The sequence below is a fragment of the Equus asinus genome, chromosome 20, assembly GCF_041296235.1.
Source record: "Equus asinus isolate D_3611 breed Donkey chromosome 20, EquAss-T2T_v2, whole genome shotgun sequence".
NCBI lineage: Eukaryota > Metazoa > Chordata > Mammalia > Perissodactyla > Equidae > Equus > Equus asinus.
Genome location: NC_091809.1, coordinates 87,225,812 through 87,249,736, shown reverse-complemented (window position 1 = coordinate 87,249,736; position 23,925 = coordinate 87,225,812). Strand labels below are relative to the sequence as shown.

The 23,925-nt window shown below is 35.0% G+C and overlaps 1 protein-coding gene and 1 pseudogene across 1 annotated transcript; both read right to left on the bottom strand.

Annotated features, from left to right (window-relative positions):
* Positions 1-2,011: 2,011 nt before the first annotated feature.
* On the bottom strand, positions 2,012-2,947 carry LOC106830352 (olfactory receptor 52E2-like). The gene has a single exon (XM_014839934.3). The coding sequence runs from the start codon at positions 2,945-2,947 to the stop codon at positions 2,012-2,014; it is 936 nt and encodes a 311-aa protein (XP_014695420.3).
* Positions 2,948-8,040: 5,093 nt separating this feature from the next.
* On the bottom strand, positions 8,041-16,717 carry LOC106830106 (olfactory receptor 52J3-like; annotated as a pseudogene).
* Positions 16,718-23,925: the final 7,208 nt, after the last annotated feature.

The following is a 23,925-nucleotide window of genomic DNA, read 5'->3' as shown; positions in this document are numbered from 1 at the left end:
GAATCATGAAAAAATCAAATGCAAGTAACATATGTTAAGGGAATCCATCAAAGATGATACATATTATTATGTTGTCATATAGTACTAAAAACTGAGCTGTGAAATCACGCTGGCTGGTTTGGAATTCAGGCTCCATGTCTTACTAGCTGTGTGACTTTGGGCAAAGTACTTTATGTCTACACGTCTCATTTTGCTCAACTGTTCAGTGGAAGTAAAAATAACACCTAAACCATAGGATTGTTGTGATAGTAAAATCAAATAATATATGTAAAGTATTTGAACCTGTCCCTGATACAGGAGAGTTTTAGAAGCATTATCTATTACACGATCTTGAATAATTTATTTGTTTATTACTATTTGCACATTTAAGATGATGCTGATTTCAAATATGCTTTATTTTGATACTCTTCCTTAATTGGTGGGCACCTCTCTCTTACTCTTGACTATAGTCTTCAGAGTGCATCATGTAATTCGAGGATATCAGAGTATCTACTTATTTATAGTTTTAAATAAAAATGCAGCAGGAATAGAGTTTCCAGTTAAATTTGAGAATAATCAAAAAGCAATAGTGTTCTATCAGGTCCAAAAATAGCAGTGGTCTTGAGAGCAGGAAAATAATAATAATCTCTTACAATTTAAGTCGATGTCATACATCAGATGCAGTGTTAACCTTGTGTTCATATTGTCTCTTTTCCTCATAAAAAAGAGAATTTGCCTCCAGCTTACAAATGAGAGAAACCTCAGTGTTGCAGAACTGGCCATTATCAGTTAAATACAAATCCTTTGACGTAGAAAATAGGTGTGTGATCTGATCTAAACCTACCCTGCTAGATTTGGTGCGTTCTTCAATCTCTGTGTTAACTACTCTGCTCTACCTTACACTGAATCTGCAAAAATAAAGTTTATCAAGTCTCTCTGATCATCCTCATGTTGTTTTATCTCTTGAAATGCGTAATTAATAGAACGGTAGTCCTGGGAACCCCTATCAATCACTAACTTATACATGATACCTGAGCATATGTTCACTCCCTAAATAGAAATAATCTCTTCCTATTCAGAGACTCGGGAGTATTCTGCAGATCTATATGTTTCGCTCTCAGCATATTTCATTGCAGAGATTCTATGTTTTCCTAACAAACACACAGCCTATTTTTGTAAGGCAAATAGCTTTTATAGCCAACTGTACAAATAACACCAGGAGATTAACGAATTGTTCTTAAGCGGAAGAGAGAGAGACATTCGATATGAGCAAAGTGCATCCATCATTGATTTCTAAATGAATATGCTTCTATAAACCACATAGGGTGTATCTTTATTGAGATGCTTATGTATTTAAACATACTGAGTTTCTAGTGTCTGTAAAAATGCATATTATTTCTACTTAGTCCCCTTTGCTTAGACTTCTTGTTTCTAATTCCTCCACTAATTCAATCAACTACTCAATAAAAACAAAAAGAAAAAAGCTGTTCATACTTTGAGAGTAAATGAAATGGAGTAATAAACTAAGGAAGGAGGGGTCAGTGAAGAAGAAGAAAGCTAAGGTAAAACACATTGAAGCAGGTTGGCAGAGACAAATTTGAAGGAGAGAGAAAGCAAGAAGGTGAGTAATAGAATAAGGAGGAAGAAGTGGAAGGGAAGGAAAACAGTAAGGAGAAGGAGAATGAGATAGAGGGAGAAAGAGAAAGAGAAGAGGGAATATCTGGTGCCAATAGGGGAAGTGGAAAAATATCTTCTGTAACTTGACCACTTAGATCTCTGGGAATCATGAACACATCATATTCATCTTCAGAATAACCATATAGAATGATTACTCGTCCACCTTGATATTTAGAATTCAGAGCTTGTATTTTCTCTCCATGAATAAGTGAAATGCACAAAAGAAGACACCCTTCCCATTAAGTGGTCATGGCCTTACCTCATTTATCCTTTTCAAGGCCTCTCCTCCTTCCTCAGATCCATGCATGTTAACGTTTAGTCCTTTGGACAAAAACTGGAGATATTCATCCACTATCTATTTCTGGAGAAATATTCTGAGCACCCTTTCACGGATATGCTTTGTCCTAACTCCATAAATGACAGGATTGAGCACTGGTGGAATAACCACATAGAGATTGGCCAGAAGGATATGGATGCAGCCAGGAACATTTTGGCCAAAACGATGTGTCATAAAAGAGAAGAGGGCTGGGGTGTAAAAGGCCAAAATGACACAGACATGGGAACCACAGGTGCTGAGAGACTTGAGCCTGGCCTCACGGGAGGGGAGACGGAAAATAGCATGGAGAATTTGGACATAGGACAGAGCAATGGCCATGATGTCAAGTCCCAGGATAGCTATGGTCCCCAGACCATATATGATATTGACCTTGATGCTTGCACAGGCCAGACGAGCAAGACCCATGTGCTCACAGTATGTGTGGGGAATGACATGGTGTCCACAGAAGGGCAATCGCAAGATGAGGAATATTAAGGGGAATACAGAGAGGAAAGATCTCCCAACCACCCCAAAATCAATAAAAGCTACGATCTTGTTAGTAAGGATTGTGTTATAAAGGAGAGGATTACAAATAGCTATGTATCGGTCATAAGCCATTGCAAGAAGGACTACTGACTCCATGCCAGGAAAGATGTGAATGAAAAACATCTGAGTGAGGCAGGCACCAAAAATGATCTCCCTGAGTCTGAACCAGAATATGCCCAGCATCTTAGGGATGGTGGCTGTGGACAGTCCCAGGTCGATGGTAGCCAGCATTGCCAAGAAGTAGACCATGGGCTGATGGAGGCTGTGCTCAGTCTGGATGACAAATAAGAGGGTGAAGTTCCCTATGAGTGCAATCAGGTACAGAGCACAAAAGGGAAAGCCAATCCAGATGTGGATGTTTTCCAGTCCTGGGATTCCCAGTAGCAGGAAGGAGGAGGGATGGAGCTGAGCGTCATTGGAAAGGGACATCTTGCTTGTGATTTCATATGAATGTGTTCATTGCAGATGTGTGCTGATCCATACTGGAAGGTACCAGTCTGTTACCAGGATGTTTTGTGGTACTGGAAAAAAGCAGATATCTTACCTGTTTATCCCATTATCGACCCCATCAATAGCCTTTTCGTCAGAATAATTAACATACTCTATGCTAGTAAAACTTTCATAATTGGAATTTAGTTACAGAATACTGAATTAATTTTACTACTCTAAATCTTTGTTTCATAATGCATTTTTATTCATTCTATGGAAGGTGATCTTTTGCTGTATGTATGTATTTGTGTATCTGCTTCTTTACATACATTTACTTATATATACATATACACACATATATAAATATATACACACATATATGAAGAAGATAATAAGTGAATGAATGAAAGGAATAATATATACACAAAGATTATAACCAGGATCATGATTCCTTAGTGCTTACTCTCTTTGTGTTTTCCTTCTATATACTAATGAAGACGGATGCTTACTGATGAATTAAAAATCCTAACCAGAAATACACATAACGTAATACAACATACACACAGAGACACAAGTTATTGTTTCTTTTCTGTAATTGTATTTCAAATTGCCAATAGAGCTTTACAGATTATTAAAAACAGCATCTGAGGGGAAAATGTTTAAATTCATCATCTTTGAATGGTCATCATCGGAGATTTTAATGTACTGATCTCAAAAGTGGGGTGCATCCAAATTCAGATGGTACAGGTGATGTTCATAATATATCATTTTCTTCATTTATGCGTGTTAGTGATCTCTGGCTCAAAAATACTAATCAATTAACCAAGGTATTGAGAAGGAGACCAAATGGAGAAAACACAAATTGCAATGTACTATGAAGAACATTCTATGTCTCACCATGACCAACCCACTTGGAACTAGTGAAGTGTCCCAAATCTTAAGGGAGGCTTATAGTATTCACTCATTATAGTGGAAAGCCAGGGAAAACAAATGTTCTTTCACCTAGTATTTGGTGATTTACAATTCCATTATGTTTACGGCAAAGTAGATGTGACAGAATTTTTCAGAGTGAATAAATGTTGGCCAGAATTGAAAGTCAGGAATACCCAGCCAAAGAAGGGAAAGAGTGTCCATGTCAATAGAAATGTTTGGTTTAGATGCTTAAGTGTGAAAGCCTTAGGTATTCAGAGAAATGTTTTAATCCAGATATAGAGAGAAGGAGAGGGAGGGAGGGAGAAAGAAACTAGAAAGTAAGATATTATGCGATGTTAAGAGTAATTTTTGGGGTGCCTCTTCATTGTAACATATCACTGAGTGTCCCATGGCTTCAAAATGTATGCTTCCTGCCAAGAAGATGGAGTGGTCCAGAGGAGACTAGAGAACTAAAAGTGTAATCCCTGTTGGGCAACAGAATTGCAGACATGGCTACCAAACATTGCTTCTTATCAAATGACTCTTTGGCTTAATCTCAAATATCTTCTTTGTAACTTAATAGATGTTTATACACAAGTTATATGATGTTGTGAACAGTGATATATATGCATATATGATATATATACATAAATATATACATATATATATTGTCTCTTATATATACATATGAAAGCTGTGGCAACAGTTTGCTTATCTTTTGCAAGTGGTAAAATTAACACAAGTAACTGTTATATAAATGATTCTTAAAGGTTTTTTTTTCTGTTTTCTTTGCTTCTTTTTGGTTTTTTGGTGAGGAAGATTCACCCTGCGCTAACATCCATTGCCAATCATCCTCTTCTTTACTTGAGGAAGATTAGCCTAGAGCTAACATCTGTGCCAATCCTCCTCTATTTTTTGTGTGGGGGATGCCATCACAGCACAGCTCGTAAGTGGAGTAGGTCCATGCCTAGGATCCAAACCCATGAACTCGGGCTGCAAAGCAGAGTGTGCAGAATTTTAACCACTGGGCCATGGGTCCAGCCATTTTTTCTGGTTTTTAAGGAGAATCTAAATTATTCTAAGCTCTGGTGAATAATAAATGACTGTAAAAATGGGTCTCCCGTCTCTCACAGCTATAATCTAGACAGGCTGATAATGATTTAAAAAAAAAAAAGTAAGAGAAAAGCAATGCCAAAAGACTCAAGGGTAGATTTAAGTAGATAGAAGAAGAGAGGAAGTAAATCTCTTGCAAATTTGGAGGGAAAGGAAGAAATATTAACAGGGTAAGCTGTCCCGTACACATGCCTATTGTATTTGGAATAACATTTTACAAAATCATTTGAAATTATATTTACTTGCACGTTTAATCTAATTTCTAGAAAGTAAGCTCTTTAACGTTAAAGAAACGCTCTCTTACTTATATCTCTATATCTAAAATCTAGTACTGAGCCTGATATATTGGTTAAGGAAATGTTAAATATGGTTATGTGCCACTTAACTGAGGGGATATCTTCTGATAAGTGCATCGTTAGGTGATTTCATTGTGAGAACATCATGGAGAGTTGAACTTTATACACAGACCTAGATGGTATAGCTTGCTACATATTCAGGCTGTATGCTACTAATCTTATGGGACTGCCGTCTTACATGTGCTCCGTCCTTGACTGAAATGCAATCATGTGGCCCATGACTGTACATATTTCAAGGGTTTTTTTTTGAATAGTGAACTTAAAATCAAACACGCAGTTTGTTTTAACTGTGATCTTTGTATTCTGTTGTTTCGGTAAGTAATAAACAAAATATAAGCAAACTGTAAGGTTTCTTTGATAAAAGGAAAATGAAATATAGCTTAATTAGTATAATAGGATGTTACTTAGTCTTAAATCTTGAGTGATGGAGATAATCAATGAAGAGAACCCAAAGTTTGCTGGCTATCTTGGTAATTTTAGATGATAAACTAAGGAATTCTTTAGTTGTGGAAAATGGTTAATCTTTCCAATACACAATACATGACCCTCTAAAGAACTAGAAACTGAAAATCCTGGACCCTTAGAGATAAGTGCCATATGCAGATAAGTGCCAACACTGTAGATGGGAATACATCAGCAAAACCTTGTGACTTCTGGAAACATAGCACAGTTTGTTTTTTTTTTCAAGTGTCCGCACATGCCGTAAACTGTTTATACAGCATGATACTCATTTTGAGTATGGAGTTACCTGTTGATCTGCACTGCCTAAAGCAGGTCTCAGAAATGCACTAGACTATTTCTACTGTTTCTTTTATAGATCTTTACTTTTAATCACCCTAGCCTTGAGATATGAAAGAACATCTTAAGGGTTTATTTTATTTTTTTTACCTCACCCTAATAGGAAACAATGAACAAATCTTCCTAGGTTGAGACATTTGATCTTATAATGATTAAAAAGATAAAAATGCAAATAGGAGCTATCAAGGATATTTGCTATGACATATAAATATAGAACTTCCTTCATATCATTAACCCAATCTCAGCCCCTCTGCTCTCCTCAGCTTTATGACACTTCTGCCTCTTGTCCTTTCTTCCTCTCTGCCTGTCATCCTGTTGGGAGACTAGGGAAACGTGTAGTAGACTCAGCAGACTGTGCACCGTAAGCCATTCTGAGCCTGTCTTAGACTCCTTATTTCCATGTAAACCCAAACAGGGAATGGAGTTTTTATCCTTTATATGATATTCCCCAAAGGAGAGCCTCCAAATGAAATTCGCTAGGGTCATATTTGTGAAGGACAAGGGCTCAAAGGTACCCATTTTCAGCCAAGGCCTATGCTAAAAGTCTAAAAATCCACCAGGGGGTTTTGTCCTCCTCTAGAGATAAAGACCGACTATACAGAATCAGTGATGTGTACCTGAGCCTACGTAAATCAACTAAACTCCTTGCCTGGAAGATAGGCCATTACAAATCATGAGAACTCTTAACCCCCTCAAAAACCATATAATAATGTGGTTGAACCTAGCAGAGTAGATCCTAATTGCCTGTGTCCTCTTGCAAGCTCATCCACTTACCAGCTGTGTGAAGTTGAGCAAGACACAACCTCATTAAGATTTAATATTCTTATACGGAAAAGGGGGAGTAAAATGGTATCTACTTCATGTGGCTTATGTAAAGTTTAAATGAAGGATAACATGTGGTTGGCCTGATAGTATATCTTTCACATAATAACTATTTAGTAAATGTTAATAATAAATTGAAAATTCCACTAGCTTTGTAGATGATGCCCATTCATTTAGTTTTAAATAAATTTCCCCATATTTCTTCACAGAACCAAAATAAACTTGAGCTCCCAAATGTAGTTGAGTTTCCCAGCCAGTAATTCTCTGCTGCCTCCTCCATTTAGCATGCAGGTCATTCTTCTACTTCTTATCAGAGCCGTCATAATCTTCAATATCTATCATACTTACACTGAACAGCTTCAGACTTCTCTAAAATGTTTGTATTTAATAATTCTCATCATAAAAATATTTTAGATTCAGGAAAAATACAAATAAAAAGCTATGCACTCCCTGTTTAGCACGAATAATAAAACATGGATTAAAATTGAAGCATGCTGTATACTCTTGTTTCTCATTTCCTCATCAAATCTAACTACTAATATCCTGACTTTGGAGTTTATCATTATTATAATAAAAAATATATATATTACACATGAAAAGTTCATAAAGAACTGGAAATCACTCCTTTGCATCAACTGGGTCCATGTTAATAAGCCCTCAATGCCAAACTCCAGTAAAATATGGTCCAACTGGCAAAGCAATTTAAAGAAAATCTGACTTATCTTCTTGTTATCTTACGCAAGAGTCATCAGACATTTTTAAAGAAAAAGTGACCACAAATGCCAAGCCATCTTTTTAGATTCTGTTTTTTCTTTCACCTTTATTCTATAATTCTTTGACAGCATGGAGAGCTCTCTGATCATTCCAAATGTGATTTTAATTTCTAATAGGTTACACAGCAATTTTAGTTATTGTAAGACAATGTAGACAAAATTTTGTGTTCATCATCAAAAGAATCTGAAATTTCCAAATCCAATGATTTCTTTGCTTTTTATTTTTTACATAAACTCAATTTTTTTAGTTTTACAGAAAAATTGAAAGATAGCACAGAGTTCCCAGGCACACTTCACTGTTCCCTCTACTATCAACAACTTATATTAGTATAGTACATTTGTTACAAATGAAGGAGAAGAGAGAGGGTGTACAGAAAACAGGCAGCATGGGGGCCATAAGTGCTCAGCGTCTTGTAACGGGCAACTTGGGATTTGAGGTGAAATACCGCTGAAGGATGTAGTCATAGGAGATTCCAACCAGTACCAGGACAAGGACAAGAAAGGAAGCAACAAAAAACCATAGACGGCATTGATTCAAATGTTGGCACAAACCAACTTGACAATGCCAATGTGCTCATAGTAGGTGTGGGCAATAAGGTGAGCATCACAAAAGGGCATACGGTGGATTAGGTAGATCACAGGCAAGGTGAGCATGACTGCACTGAATACAATACCCACTCCAGTTCGTTACAGCTCTCAGACTGTCTGGACGGTTGTACAATGGAGTGGTGCACAAATGGCCACATAGTGCATGTTCAAAAGCCATGGCCTGAAGAACTACAGATTCGTCCAGTGAAGGTGCTTATGAGAAATAGCTGGGTCACACAGGCTCCAAAGCCAATTTCAAGAGCGTTAAGTCAGAAGGTATTCAACATATGTGGCATCGACAATGTGGAGAGGGCCAGATCTATGACTAATAAAATGGCCAGGAAGGATATTGGATTCAAGAAGATGTTTTTTGTGTTAATTTGACTATCAAAATTGTTACATTGCCGGTAATAGCCTCAATGTAAACACAACAGAAGGGAAAGTAAATCCAGGCATGAGCAGTTTCCAGCCATGGAGTGCCTAAAAAAATGTGCAGGGATAGAACACAGTTATATTTTGATTGTGCATTCTGAATTTGGCTGGAATAGAAGATATGGTCTATTCCTAGAAAAAAAATTCTTAGGCATACTCTGAGATGGTTAGTTCATATTTTAGTAGATTGCAAGAGAAGGCATTGGTGTTCTTTCTTATCTATATTGGTCTATTAGAGAAAGGGAAAGGAAAATTCCCGACACTAGACACAATTAGAAACTAAGGAACACATCCTTCATGATGATTAAACATATCCATCATATCCTTATGATGATTCTAGACACAGTGTAGCCAATGTTGAGAAATAATGTAACATCCTCTGTAGTTCTGAACCAAAATAATTAATATTGTGTTACTATTTTTGTGAGCAAAAAAATTGGTATTTGGATTGATATAAAATAAAGAACTTCCCAAATTTTGAATGATAAGGACAAACCTAACAAATCACTAATGTAGCAAAAGACAGACAGATGTGGATATCTAAACATAGCCACACTAACATAAAGAAAAGCAGAGATAAAAGATATATACATATTATAATATCTATACGCCAAATGCCTTAAGTATGTTTCATTTGAAACTTATTATCACCTGAATTCAAATTCAAAAATTCACCTCTAAAATCAACAGGCATCCTCATGAAATCATTCAACATACACTTATAGATAAATATCATCAAAGGAAACTTAAAGTCAAATATGCACAGAAAGATTTACCAAGTGAAAACAATTTCAGAACCAAAATATTTCTTAGTACAGCAGTGTGCATCTCTATGTTGCTGGGATCATGGAAGAACATAAAGTAACAAAGAGGACTTTAGATTTTTCCCTGTTTCCTGTATTCAAGGATAACATTCAAGAAAGACTGTGAAACATTCAGAGGAGTTGAAATACAGAAGTTTGAGGGAAGTTCTGAGTGTGGTCCCAGCTCTCCCAGGTCAGGGCGAAGTAACATGCTCTTTACACTTACCCAGAGCAATATCCATAAGACCTTGTCCCTATCTTCTAATAATTTCTTTTTTAGTACAGAAAATCAGACATAATAAGGAAAGAAAAGACAACCAGAGAATGAGCAAAAAACAGAGAGTAAGAGCTTAGGAATATGGGAGATGAATAGAAAATAAATGAAACCAAGAGCTGATTTTTTTAAAAGATAAATAACCTTAACAAACCTCTAGCAAGATTGACAAAAGGAGTGAGAGAGAAGAAAGACACAATTTTCAATATCAGGAAGGAAACAGGATATCACTATAGATATTACGGACATCAATAATTCTATAAAAACAATGACAATGTAAATTAAAGGAACCAGTTCCTCAAAATCCACAAACTGCCACTCCTCATTTATATGAAATAGGTCACTTGAATAGCCCTATAACAATTAAGGAAGAAATTTTAAATTTGCAACAAAGAAATATCCAGGTTGGATAATTTCATTGGAGAATTCTATTCAACTTTTGAAGAACGATTAACACTGATTCTTTATAATATCTTCCGTGAAGGAGGAGAGAACACTTCCCAATTCATCCTGTGAAGTTAACACAACCTTGATACTAAAACTAGATCAAGGAAGTACAAAAAATAAAAACTGCAGACCAATAACCACGTACATAGACAAAAAAATCCTTAAAAATATATTCGCAAATATAATTCAACAATACATGAAAAACAATTATGCAACATGACCAAGTGGTGTATATTACAGGACTGAAAGGCTGGTTCAATATTTGAAAGTCAATTAATGAAACCCATAAAAGTAGCAAGTTAAATAAGAAAAAAGCATATTAATATATCAATCAGTCAATGCAGGAAAAAAGCATTTTACGAAATTCAGCATTCGTTCATGTTAAAAACTCACAAAAAAAATACATCAAATGGGAACTTCCTCTACTTCACAAAGAGCATCAAAAAAAGCGAAAGCATACAAAAAAAAAAAAACCAAAACTGTAGTTAACATTATACTTTACAGTGAAAGACTGCAGGCTTTCCCTTAAGATTGCAAATAAGGCAAGGATATGCATTCTTATTGATATTATTCATAATACTGTTGGAAATCCTAGCCAGTGCAATCAGTCAAGAAAAGGAAATAAGAAACATACTGAACTAAAAAAGAAGACTAATCCTCTTTTCAAATGTCAGGATTGTCTATGTTGAAAACACAAAGTAATCTACAAAAACCAACTTACAAACAGAAACTTTTTGAAACAATCAAGTGAGTTCAGCAAGGCCCTAGGATACAAGATCAACATTAAAAATTTAATTATTTCTATATACTAGTAATTAACACACAAAATCCATACTTAAAAATTAAAAAGCCATCAAAACCATTTACATTCATGCTAAAAAAGGATGTACTTAAGTGTAAATCTAATAAAACATGTACAGTATGAAAACCACAAAATAATTCTCTTAAAAAGTTTAAAGTTCTAAGTAATTGGAGAGACTATACGCTGGGATCAGAAGACTCAACAGAGTACTGATGTAAAATTTACCCAAATCGATGGAGAGATTTAACACAATTCCTGTCAAAATACATGCAGGATTTTTGCCACTATAGACAATGTTATCTTAAAATTTATATGGAAAGGCAAAGTATCTAGAATAGCTAAAATAATTTTTTTTAAAGAATAAAGTGGAAAAACGAGTCTTCAAATTCAAGATATTATGTGGCTATAGTAATCAAGCCGGTTTGGTATTGTCAGAGGGTTAGACACATAGATAAAATGAAAAGACTATAAAATCCAGTAATAGTTCTATACAAATATGATCATCTAATTTTTAATACAAATTTATTGATGTAAAATTCACATATCATACAACTCATTTAAAATGTACAATTTAATTAATTTTTGTCCATTCTCACTTTTGCTACTGCACTGCAACGAACTTGAGAATATCTTCGTCACTCTCAAGAGAAATCTCAAATCTGTTAGCAATCACTCCTTTTCTTGCCCAATCATTTCTAGCCATAGGCAATCACTAATCTACTTTCTGTCTTCATAGATTTGCCTCTTCTTGACATTTTAGATAAAAGAAATCATACAATATGTTTTCTTGTATCACTGGTTTATTTTATTCAGCGTAGTGTTTTTTAATTGCAACCATCTTGTAGCAGATAATAAAACTTCATTCCTTTTTATTGCCAAATAATATTCCATTGTATGGCTATACCACATTTTATTTAACCATTCATTGGTTGAAGTGCATTTGGGTTATTTCTGCTGTTTGGCTATTACGAAAGACACTGCTATGGACATTTGTGTACAATTTTTTGTGTGAACATGGTTTCTTTTTCTCCTGTGTATATACCAAGAAGTGGAATTGCTGGGTTATATGGTAAACCTGCATTTAGACATTAGGGAAACGAAAATTAAAAACAGAATTAGATATTACTACACATTTATGAGAATAGTTGAAATGAAAAAAATAGTGAAACAAATACTGGCAAAGATGCAGAGAAACTGGATGACTCATGCATAGCTGATTGGAATGTTAAAGGAGACAGCCATTCTGGAAACAGTTTAGCAGTATTTTAGCACGCAAAGATTTAGCTGCCAAATAATCCACAATCACTGATTGTAGTCTTGGGTATTTATCCCAGAGAAGTGAAAACTTATGTTCACATAGAAACCTTTGCAAAATGCTTGTAGAAGCTCTATTCATAATTGACAAATGAGGGAAGCAACCCAGACGTCCTTCAATGAGTGAATGGTTAAACAAATGGCAGTATATTCATACTGTGGAATACTATAACTCATTGATCGAAGTGAAAAAACCACGATGATAGAGGCAACAACTTGGTTGAACTTCCAGATAATTATGCTGAGTGAAAAAGCCAGTCTCCAAAGATGTCATACTATATGCTTTAATTTATGTAACATTGCTTAAATGTTAAATAAAAATTATTGAAATAGATTAGTGGTCACAAGGATATAAGGCCAAGGGAGTCGAGTGAGAGTGGTAGGGAAGTGGCTGTGCCTATAAAAGGACAAGTTGAAGGATTCTAGTAGTGATGGAAATCTTCTGTATCTTGAATGTCTCAATGTCAACATCATGATGGTAATGTTGTTTTACAAGATGTTACTTTGGAGAGAACTGGATAAATGATATGCAGAATCTCTCGGTACTGCTGACAATTATATGTAAAACTAAAATCACTTTAAAATTTCAAATTTAGTTAGTAAAAACGTGGATAATATCCCTCTGTGGTTTGGATAGAATGTCTATAAGTATCAGTTTGGTCCAGTAGCTAGTGATATCTGTTTCACTTGCTCAATGAATTACTGAGAGTGAAGTGTTGAATTCACTATATTTGTAGATTTCTTCATATCTCTTCAAATATACAAGTTTTTGATACATGTATTTTCAACCTCCATTGTTACTCAATACTCCTTAAGATAGTCTTTGTTTTGAAATATATTTTGTATGATATCAATATATATTCTTCAGTTTTTCTTTGTTAATGTTTTTTTGTATATCTTTTTCCATTCTTTTCCATTTATGCTACTTAGATCTTTAAGTGCAGGAACATAGAGATAGATTTTGTTTTTTATCTAATCCAATAATTTGTCACTTTTAGTTCATTTATTGAAATTGTTCATTTTTAATGTGATTATTTAAATGTTTCATTGAAAATCTACCAACTTTGGTTCTTACTTGTTACATCTGTTTTTTCTTTTTTCCTTATTTTCCATCATCTTGTTTTGATTCAATATTTTTTAATGAATCTGTGTTATCTCCATTATCGAATGATTATTAAATTCATTTTTAAAATATTTACAATATATACATACCTTTGATTAATCATAGTATGTTTTGAAATAATACCATTTCATCTTTAGCATAAGAACCTCATATCATATTCCTAACTCTTCCCTCCTATTCTTCATGGTTTTTTGTTACACATTTTTTTACATGTGTTGTAGCAATACAATATATTGATAATATGTTTTCTATCTACAGTTGCTTAACTTTTAAAATAGTATGGAAAACTACAGCCTATTTGCCAAAATCAACTCACCACCTGTTTTTTGGGTAAAGCTTTTTTGGAACACAGACACGGTTGTTAAGTTTTGTTTAATATATGTCTATTTTTACATTACAGTGGTGGAATTGAATAATTGCAACAAAAACTATATGGCTGGCAAAGCTTAAAATTATTTCTATCTTGCCCTTTATAGTAAGTTTACTGAACTTTGTTTTAGTTAAATTAAAAATAGGAAAGTGAGGAATTTTAAGTTTATTCATTCTATTTATTTCATTACTACACATCAAGTTCCAGAGGCTCTGTTCATCTTCTCCAGTAGAGGTACCAAGTCTAGCAAGGTACCTGCAATTACAGCTACCATCTGTTCAATTTTGTGGTGATTATCTAATAGCGTCTATAAAAATCATTTTTGATGAAGAAGGAAAACAGGTGAATTGAACGTGAATATTGGAGGCAATTACACTTAGGAACTGGAAAAATAACCACAAAATTCTTTGTGCAAAATCATTAGACCTATTTTGAGGTATAGTTGGCCCAACATGCCAATTTTCAACTGGCTTTCACAGGCCTTATTTTAACTGGAGAGTCATTATGGAATTATACTTTTTGAATACTTAGTGTTTTTCATCTCAGAAGCTTTATCTAACAGTTCTTGAAAGTCTGAGCATTTTTCTTTCCCTAGTTAGCATTTATTTTGGCATATATTCTAAAGTAGGCTTTAGGATACTTTAGAGAAAAATCTGAAAAACATTTACTAAATAGGTTCATGGTGATATGCCAATGTCATTCTGCAGAAAGAAGCAGAATCTTTTCATCTGACATCATCTTTCTGCTTGAAACTCCTACAAAAATCATGCTTATTATAATCAATATATTATTATATTTGTTTACCATAATCATTATCTACGTCATCATTAGACATGTTGAGCACTACAATAGTTGCCTATGGATTTACTCACTACTGGTAGTACCATCATCTTCTAATCATTATTACAGATTCCTATTGATCAAAACATTTCTACTCTACGCTGGCTTAATATTTTACCAGTTATGTTGATCTTACCCTTGATTACCCCTGAATCTCTAGATCTTACCACTGGTTACAAACTGTGGCATTTTGTCATCTGCCATTTAGTAATCGCATCGTCCTCTTTGATGCTATGGATCTTAGTTTCATGGCAACATCTTACACTGTCAACTCCAATCTTAGAGGTGAGATTCCACATAGCTGTTCAGTGATGAAAGTGCCCTCCTCAACATTTCTTAATACAAACCTTGGTAAAATATTCTATAGGCCCTCTCCAGGAATAGAATCAAATGGTGGTTCTAATTCTCACGTAGTAAATCTTCTGTAGCTTAATCACCTCCTTAAAACATCTGACACTTCTATGAATATTAAATCAAGAAAAATCTGCAACTCTACTTAATTTATAGGGCCATTGATATGTATAGTTTTTCAGGAGCCATTAATTAGATTATTAGGATTGAATCTCAGTACATCTTATTTATTTATTTTCTACTTTTTTATTGAAGTATAATTGACAGACAATATCTTATTTGTTTCAGGTATACATGATAGAATACATATATTTATGTACATTTATAATTACATATATTATATATATATTATATATGTATCATAATACATATTTGTATTACACATGTATTATAATTATATATGTATTATTATATATTTTATATATTTATATTTTTAAATTTATATATAATTTAGATTAAAATATTACGTAATTATATATTTTAATAATATATAAATATATTTAATTGTACATGCATACCACATATATTTATATACATTGCGGAACAATCACCACAGTAGACCTAGTTACCATCTGTTACCATATAAAATTGTTGCAATATTATTGAATATATTGTGTATGCTGTTCATTACATTTGCATTACGTTTGTTTTACACCTGGAAGTTTGTACCTCTTAATCCCCTTCATCTAGCCCACCCTCCATCCCCATCCTCCTCTGGTAACCACCAGTTTGTTTCCTGTATCTATGAGTCTTTTTCTGTTATGTTTTGGTTTGGTTTTTAGATTCTCTATATAAATGAAATCATGTGACATTTGTTTTTCTTTGTCTGACTTATTTCACTTAGCATAATACCCTCTAGGCCCATCCATGTTATCCCAAATGGCAAGATTTTCTTCTTTTTCATGGCTGAGTAATATTCCATTGCATATATACCACAACTTCTTTATCCATTCATCTATTGTTGGGAATTAGGTTGCTTCCATATCTTGGTTACTGTAAATAATACTGCACAGAACATAGGGTTACATACATCTCTTCAAATTAGTGTTTTTGTTTTCTTCAGATAAATACCTGCTGAAGGAGATCATAGCAGCATTCTTGCTAGGCTTTAAGCCTAGGAAAAATAAATTCCAAATGGGTCACTAGGAGACATGTGATCTGATACCAGATTGTTTGTGCGTTGGAATCAAAGGCCAGAAGGGAATATCTTATCGAGCATGAAGGCAAGGGGCTTATGAATGCCTGGCCCTTGCAGGAACAGAATGCCATCTGCCTACCTTGCTGACTGTTCCTAAGATACTCCCCAAGGGAATGACCTGGGATGGGCTGGTATGCTTCCGGGGATGAAGAATAGAACCTTTGGACTTCGGCTTGCGTGCCCCTGAAGGCATGAATTCCTGCTATTGTACATGCTTGAGATTCTTTACCAGCAAATAAATATGTGGTGATCCGAACGACCTCACCTCAGACCTTGAGGCTGATGGTCTCCTGTCCCGTTGAGTAATATAGATTGTGTTCTGTCTATTAAGTCCGTCCACCCCTTCGGCTGGCTGCCTAGCTGGTCTCGGCAGCAAATACCCAGAAGCGGAATTGCGAGATCGTATGGCAGTTCTATTTTCAATTTTTGGAGGAATCTCGATACTGTTTTCCATAGTGGCTGCACCAATTTACATTCCCACCAACAACGTGAAGGGGGTCCCATTTCTCCACATCCTTGCCAACACTTTCATTTGTTGTCTTTTTGATAATAGCCATTCTGACAAGTGTGAGGTGGTATCCCATTGTGGTTTTGGTTTGCATTTCCCTGATGATTAGTGATGTTGAACATCTTTTCAGATGCCTGTTGGCCATATGTATCTTTTCTTTGGAAAATTGTCTATTAAAGTTCTTTGATCATTTTTTAATCAGATTGTCTGTTTTCTTAAGTTGAGTAAGTCCTTCATATATTTTTGATATTAGCGCCTTATTAGATATATGATTTGCAAATATCTTCTATTTAATAGTTTGCAATTTTTTGTTGTTGATGGTTTCCTTCACTATGCAAAAGATTTTTAGTTTGATATCATCCCATTTGTTTATTTTTCTTTTGACCCCTTTCCTGAGGATACCAGTCCAAAACAACATTGCTAAGAGCCATACTAAAGAGTTGACTTCCTATGTCTTCTCCCAGGAGTTGTATAGTTTCAGGTCTTACATTCAAGTCTATAATCCCATGGTACTTTAGCTACAACTTGCCAGATACTACATAGAATAAGTTACCAAATGTTAAGAAATTATCCTGTATTCAGCCTTCTATTTCACTAAACTTGCATGACACTCTCAAGGTTGGCATATACTTTCTTGGCTCCTTTCAGTAAACGATAATTTGATGTGAAATTCTTTTATGTTTAAACTCTTTTATCCCAAAGCAAAAATGATACTTACTCATTTGGGCTGCACTGACGTTCAAGAGATGAATCTTTTTAAAGCTGCTAACTTGTTCTTACAAAGTGCCTTGAATTGGCTATTAATTTCCTTTTTTTAAATCTGGTTGTTCATAATGCCTTCTAATGCAGTTTAATGAAGTGGATCATTTCACAATCATTAGAATTTTTATTACTAGCGTTCACTTGAGGTAGCAACTAATATACATTCCCATGCCTCATTTTTAACCTATTCCACCTCCCAATTAACCACAGGGAAATCTTTAGTAAGTATTATGCTAATGCAGACCAGTGTTTATCACTATCCTGCTTACCATCAGCAACAGGGTCCTTGCTGCTAAAAGCAAAACCTCCTTCTTAGTGCTTGCTTTCTAGAGCCACTATGGTTCCAATTGTCTTAATACAGATTCTCCAGAAAACAAAGACTGACTCAGTAAAATCGCGTGGAGTAAAATCCCAAGAAGCAGAAGTGAGGGACAGGGGAAACATAAAGCGAAGGAGGAGAGTCAAATGAAGATATTCTCTAGATTGTGGGTTGTTTAATGAAACAGCTCAGTTGCTGTTGTAGCAACATCCCCAAGATGTCATATAATCTACATCTCAGAAATGCACATTTAAAGGGAAGAAAGCCCAAAAGATTTATCCACTGGTCCTTTTTCTCATTTATTTTTATATTCTTTATCATTAATTTTATACTCAAGTACTTCCAGGAATTTTCCTAACCTCCTCCCTGTTTAAACGGCATATTTTCTCCATATACCTTAGGAGAATCACAAACATATTTTTCTGAAAGTGTTATAGAAATTAGACCTTGTGCAACTGAGTTAAGGTTGAGAGAAAGGAGGTAGTGGCAGGACTATGGGACTTAGGTATTCTCTGCCCATGTCTCATTATCTTCCTTGTGTCTCAAAGAACTTCTTGGGCTTCATCTCATATACAACCCTTGATTAATTTTACAGTGGGATGTCAGACAGTATCCTGACGATGATGGATAACACGGTTTGCATGGTAACATTCTGGCTTTTGGCCAAGCATTCAGTCTACTACAAGCCAGAAGTTCTTTTGTCAAAATGTGACTAGAAAATAAAAAAGAGAAGAGGATTACATAATTTTTGTTCCAAAATCACAAAAAAATGCATTGTGCTTTACCTATCTAGGCCAGCCAAAATCTATCTGCTATAGGTATTTCAAGCACTATTGGATCCACTCAATAATATATTGCAAATGGCAGATCAAATTACTCGGCATTGTAAAAAAGCTGTGGATCCTTCTCTTGTATTGGTGTCCTTTCTAATTACTCAAAATGGGCAAATTTTCCAATTATTTAGAAAATGGGTTGGTGTAGTATATTGCAATGTGATATATTTTGCCTACAGAATCAAAAACGGCCAACCGGATTTTGTGTCTCTTTTTTCCTGATAAGTGAGGCCAGATCCAGCAACTTGTTCCTGACTTTGGAAAGGATATCTCAATATGTCAAAATCATTGAACTTCCTGGATTTTCTCCAATATCTCAGGCGTCTCAATTTTTAAGTGACTTATTTACAACCTGCTAACATGCAAGTGTTGAGTCAAATATCCAGATAAATTATTCCTTCTTGTTCACCATATCCAGTCAGCAAGATGTTCTAAGGAATGACGAAGGATCAAAAATCTGAGGACCACATTAGGATCAATGAACGGAAAGCTGATAAAGCTGTGAAGCAGAACAGTTTATAACTATCCTTGCCAGCTGAAGGCAAACCATTTTTTATGGTCTTTACTAACAAGATGGAATAAATAGAATTTGTCAAATCAATAGCTGCGTACCAAATATTAGGAAATATGTTGATTTTATCAAGGAGTAAAGAACACCTGAAAAAGCAGCAGCAATTGGAAACACCACTTGATTAAGTTTCTGATGATACAGTCACCACTCAAGGTGAATTTGTCTTTCACATAGTTAAAAGAGGCAAGTTCAATGGAGATATTATAGGAATAAACATTTTAATTTCTTAATGGAAGAACTAATCCCTGCAATTTATTCATGAATGTGATATTGCTATCTGTGATAAGTTGAGAGACCCTATGGACCCACCATGTGATGGACACAAGTCAAAACTCCATTGATTCCGTGATCTTCATATGCTCCCACACTGACTAGTGAACCACAGTGGGATTTTGCTTCTCCAGATATTAATGTAGGTTCAGGACCAGTGTCCATTAATCCCCCAAGACTCTAGCTATTCCCCATCCCAATGCACAGTCTTGATGACAAATGATTGAATGTCCCTTTCAAGAAGACAAGTATGTATTTGGCTGTTTAGCAGGACCTTTCTTCAAGGAGATACAGCCTCCACTTCAAATGGCTCTAGGTTTCAGAAATGTCTCAAGATCAAATTCAGGAAGCACAATTCAACAGCAAAAGTTCTGGATGCCATTCCCAGCCTGCAGAGAATAGCCAAAACAGATCTTTTCCTGGTTTCTGGGTTCTCCTCATGAATATATTTATCATAGCCATTGTGAAGACAGTATTTTCTAGTTCCTCTGAGGATAGAGTTAGGGGCTAGTTGAACAGGTATTACTTGATAAATCCACTGTAACATTCTGTGCTCCCTGAAATCTTTGGAAATTCCCCTTTACATGGTTTTTAAGGAAATTATTGCCTTCCAGTTTCATTTTCTGAAAGACATCTTTGAGTCCCCCTTTCAGTCAACCAACAAAACAAATTGTTAGAGACACTCTCAAACACATTGAGTCCAGAATCTCTATTTAATGTCCTCATATTACAATTCAGCTTCATGCGAAGTCACATTTCTTCTCAGATCCAATACTCTTACATGTGTTCTCCAGATTTCTATCTGCTTAGTGTGGCAAATGCTTGCAGTTCTTTTTTTTTTTCTTTTTGCTGAGGAAGATTAGCTCAGAGCTAACATCCTTGCCAGTCTACCTCTACTTTATATGTGGGTCACCACCACAGCATGGCTGACGAGCAGTGTAGGTCTGCCCCCAGGATCCAAACCTGCAAGCTCAGGCCACCAAAGTGGAGAAAGTCAAACCTAAACACTATGCCATGGGGCCAGCTCCCTTGCAACTCGTTTGGTTAGATTATTTTACTCTCTAGAACCTGTTGACATTCAAGTCCATTCATAGATCTAGAATTGTGCTTTCTCATACAGTTGACATTAGCCATATATGACTATTGAACATGTGAAAGGTGGCAAATGCAATTGAAAGACCAAATTTTAATATTTATTTATTTTAATTAATTTAAGTTTAAAATCTAGATCAATATAAAATATTTGTCAGATGAATACAATGTTTTGTTTTGATCTTATAAGACTCCATTTCATTTCAGACATTGAAAATTTAGTGTACAAAATAAGATGTGTTTTAAGCATAAAATACTGAATTAAGAAGACATTTTGACGATTTAAAGGATTTAAAATATTTCACTGATATTTTATATTGATTTTATATTTAAATAATTTGTGGATAGGTTAAGTAAGATTAAATATTCTCTTCAATTTCATTGTTATATTTTAGCCTGTATAGTGTGGTTACTAGAAACATTTAATTATGTAGGTGACCCACATTTCACTTCTAATGGACACCGTCAATCTAGAAGCAATGAGGAGGGTAGGAGTCATTCATGGGATAGATCAGCAATCCATTTCAGGTCAGCCCCCTTAGGAGAAGGTACTGCATTTTCTTCAGACAGGGGAGACTGTCAGCCTCAGACAAGAGAAGAGCTACGTCTAATCGTAAAGGAGTTTTGGCAAAACTCAGGATTTGCTTTATGGGGATCTACTCACATAACACCATTCCAATTTTTAGAATTCTAATTCTTCTCAGTAGATAGCCTGATAGAAGATGAATATTCCTGTAGGTTAGTCAAAAATGCTTTCCATTTCCTTACCTGGACCTTGCACTGGGAATTTAACACACTGACTTCATTATTGCCTTTATTCAGGTTCCCCAGCTTATTCATCACAAAAAGACAAATCCATAATCTTTTTTATTCTTGCTAAAATCTTTGGCAGAAATACTTGGACACGCAAAACCTTGCCTTCTTTAAGCACCTGGCTACAGAGGTCTAAAGGTGATAATGCACATAATAGTTTTGTCACTGCATTCCATAGACCACTAATGTCCCCTTTACCAATAGAAGCAAGTGTCTTAATATCCTTAAAGCTAATCAGATAAGGAACCACTTCCAAACTCTCATTCTTAAGAAATGATTGTCAAGGAATCACTTTTAGTATCTATATTTATGTCAGTTTGAGTTCAATGAAGGAACAGAGCTACTATGAGTATTAAGGAATAAAGAATTTATTTCAGGAGTTAGATACAACTATGGAAGGAGCTAGAAAAGAAAAGATCTGAAAACAGATTTACCAGCCAGATTAGGCATGTATGAATGAGTTGGTGTTTGCAGAAAGCTAGGTACATGCAACCTTTGGATTATAAAGGGCATAGGTTAGTAATTTATGGAAGGTGGTTTGCTATTCATGGCTATTGCCTCTGTGTATTTGCAGTAAAATATCATCATTTTTTGTCACCAGGGCTGGTATCCATGGAGAAGCAGACATGGAGCTAAGGAAAGTGAGGAGAAATTAGAATCCTCTGGTGTCATCGTGTTTATCTGTCACTGCCTGTGAACAACGTTAAACTGCAGAAAATAAGGGCTGCTGTTTTACATCTGCTCCCAGAGCATAAGCATATTTCTCATGTGACCAACTCTAAACTGGAAACTTACAGGGCAGGGAATTGTGGAGAACGGTGTTAGTTAGCTCAGTAGTCACAGCACAAAATCACCAGGGAGCATTTCATCACCTGTGCTTCTCCAAGTGAGGAGCACAGCTAATTTTCCCTGAATAGTTTAAGGAATTGGAGACACTGTTTATTAATTGATAGTAAATGAATCAAAGAAAAAATTAACTCAAAATTCCATCTGGGTATTTTTAACTCTGGCAAAGTGACAGCATTTTTTTTCAAATTATTTTATAGAACAAAAAGAGTAAGAAAATTATAGAAGGATAATCAGGTCTAAAAGTTAATAAAATATATTATAATTCTGTAGTGATCAAAACATTGTGATACTGGTTGAAGAATAAACAGACAAGCAGATACATTGATAAAAAGCAGATGTGTACATATTGAAATTTAATTTGAGAAGGAATCAAATCAAATCAATTCCCAAGTGACAAATTATTAAACAAAATATACTCTAAAAAGAAATTAGAAACGGTAACAGAAAAATATGTAATTTTCCTAATTTTCATTTTACACCAATATGAAGTGCATATAGATTAGAATTAAATGTAAAAATGAATTCACACATACACACAGACACACACACCAATAAAACAGATGTTGATGTATAACAAAGCTATGCAGAAGTCATAAGCATGAAAGGGATAGAATGTGTCATAGGTAATAAAATCAGTGTGATTTCATTTAAAAATTTATTCTACCATATGAAAATAAGCTTTAAATATAAAGACTTTACGGGAAAGTGTTAATATGTTGTGAGCTTAAAGGATTTATGGAACAAGACTTTTAAGAAGCAAGGCAGAAAATTTGCGGGGGGGGGAAGGAAATTCCAGTAAATAAGAAACATAATACAAGAAAGTAAGAACACGGTTTATTTAATGAGTAACCTACAATCTAACAATTCTACTTTTTTTTAAAGAGTGACACCTCAGCTAACATCTGTTGCCAATCTTCTTTTTGTTTTTTCTTCTTCTTCTTCTTCTCCCCAAAGGCCCCCAGTACATAGTTGTATATTCTAGTTGTGAGTGCCTCTGGTTGTGGTATGTGGGACGCCGCCTCAGCATGGCCTGATGAGCAGTGCCATGTCTGCGCCCAGGATACAAACCGGTGAAACCCTGGGCCACTGAAGCAGAGCGCACAAACTTAACTGCTCAGCCATGGGGCCAGTGCCAACAATTCTGTCTTTAAGGGTAGAAACGTTAGAAATTTTTCTAATATGCACAAAAACTGTTCATAAAAATGTCATAAGATGGATACTAAATTAAAAATAACTAAACAATTTTATATATCATCAAAGATGTAGGGATATATAAAATGGGAATGAAAAATTCTGCTACATTTTAAAAGGAAATAACTGTATCCCATTCGCATCAGCATAGACAGATCTCTAAATTTACTATTAAGTGAAATAATTTTCTGTGAAATGATACACAGTGCATTACTATTTACATGAATTAAAAATTACAATTTCAAGCCCCCCACAAAACTATTGAATTTGAAATGATAAATTTAGACTCTAAGAAAGAGAAAAAAAAAATGTGATAGTCATTCCTGTCTCTGAGGATAAGAAAAAAACTGCAACTGAACTGCAGTTGCAGTCATGGGTCATTTCAACTTAAATGTCTCATGTGTTTGACTAAGAATAACATTTAAAAGGCCAGTGCCATGATACAGTGCTTAAG

Bases quoted from the DNA above. Each gene is read 5' to 3' on its own strand.
- LOC106830352 (XM_014839934.3), bottom strand. From the start codon at position 2,947: ATGTCCCTTTCCAATGACGCTCAGCTCCATCCCTCCTCCTTCCTGCTA.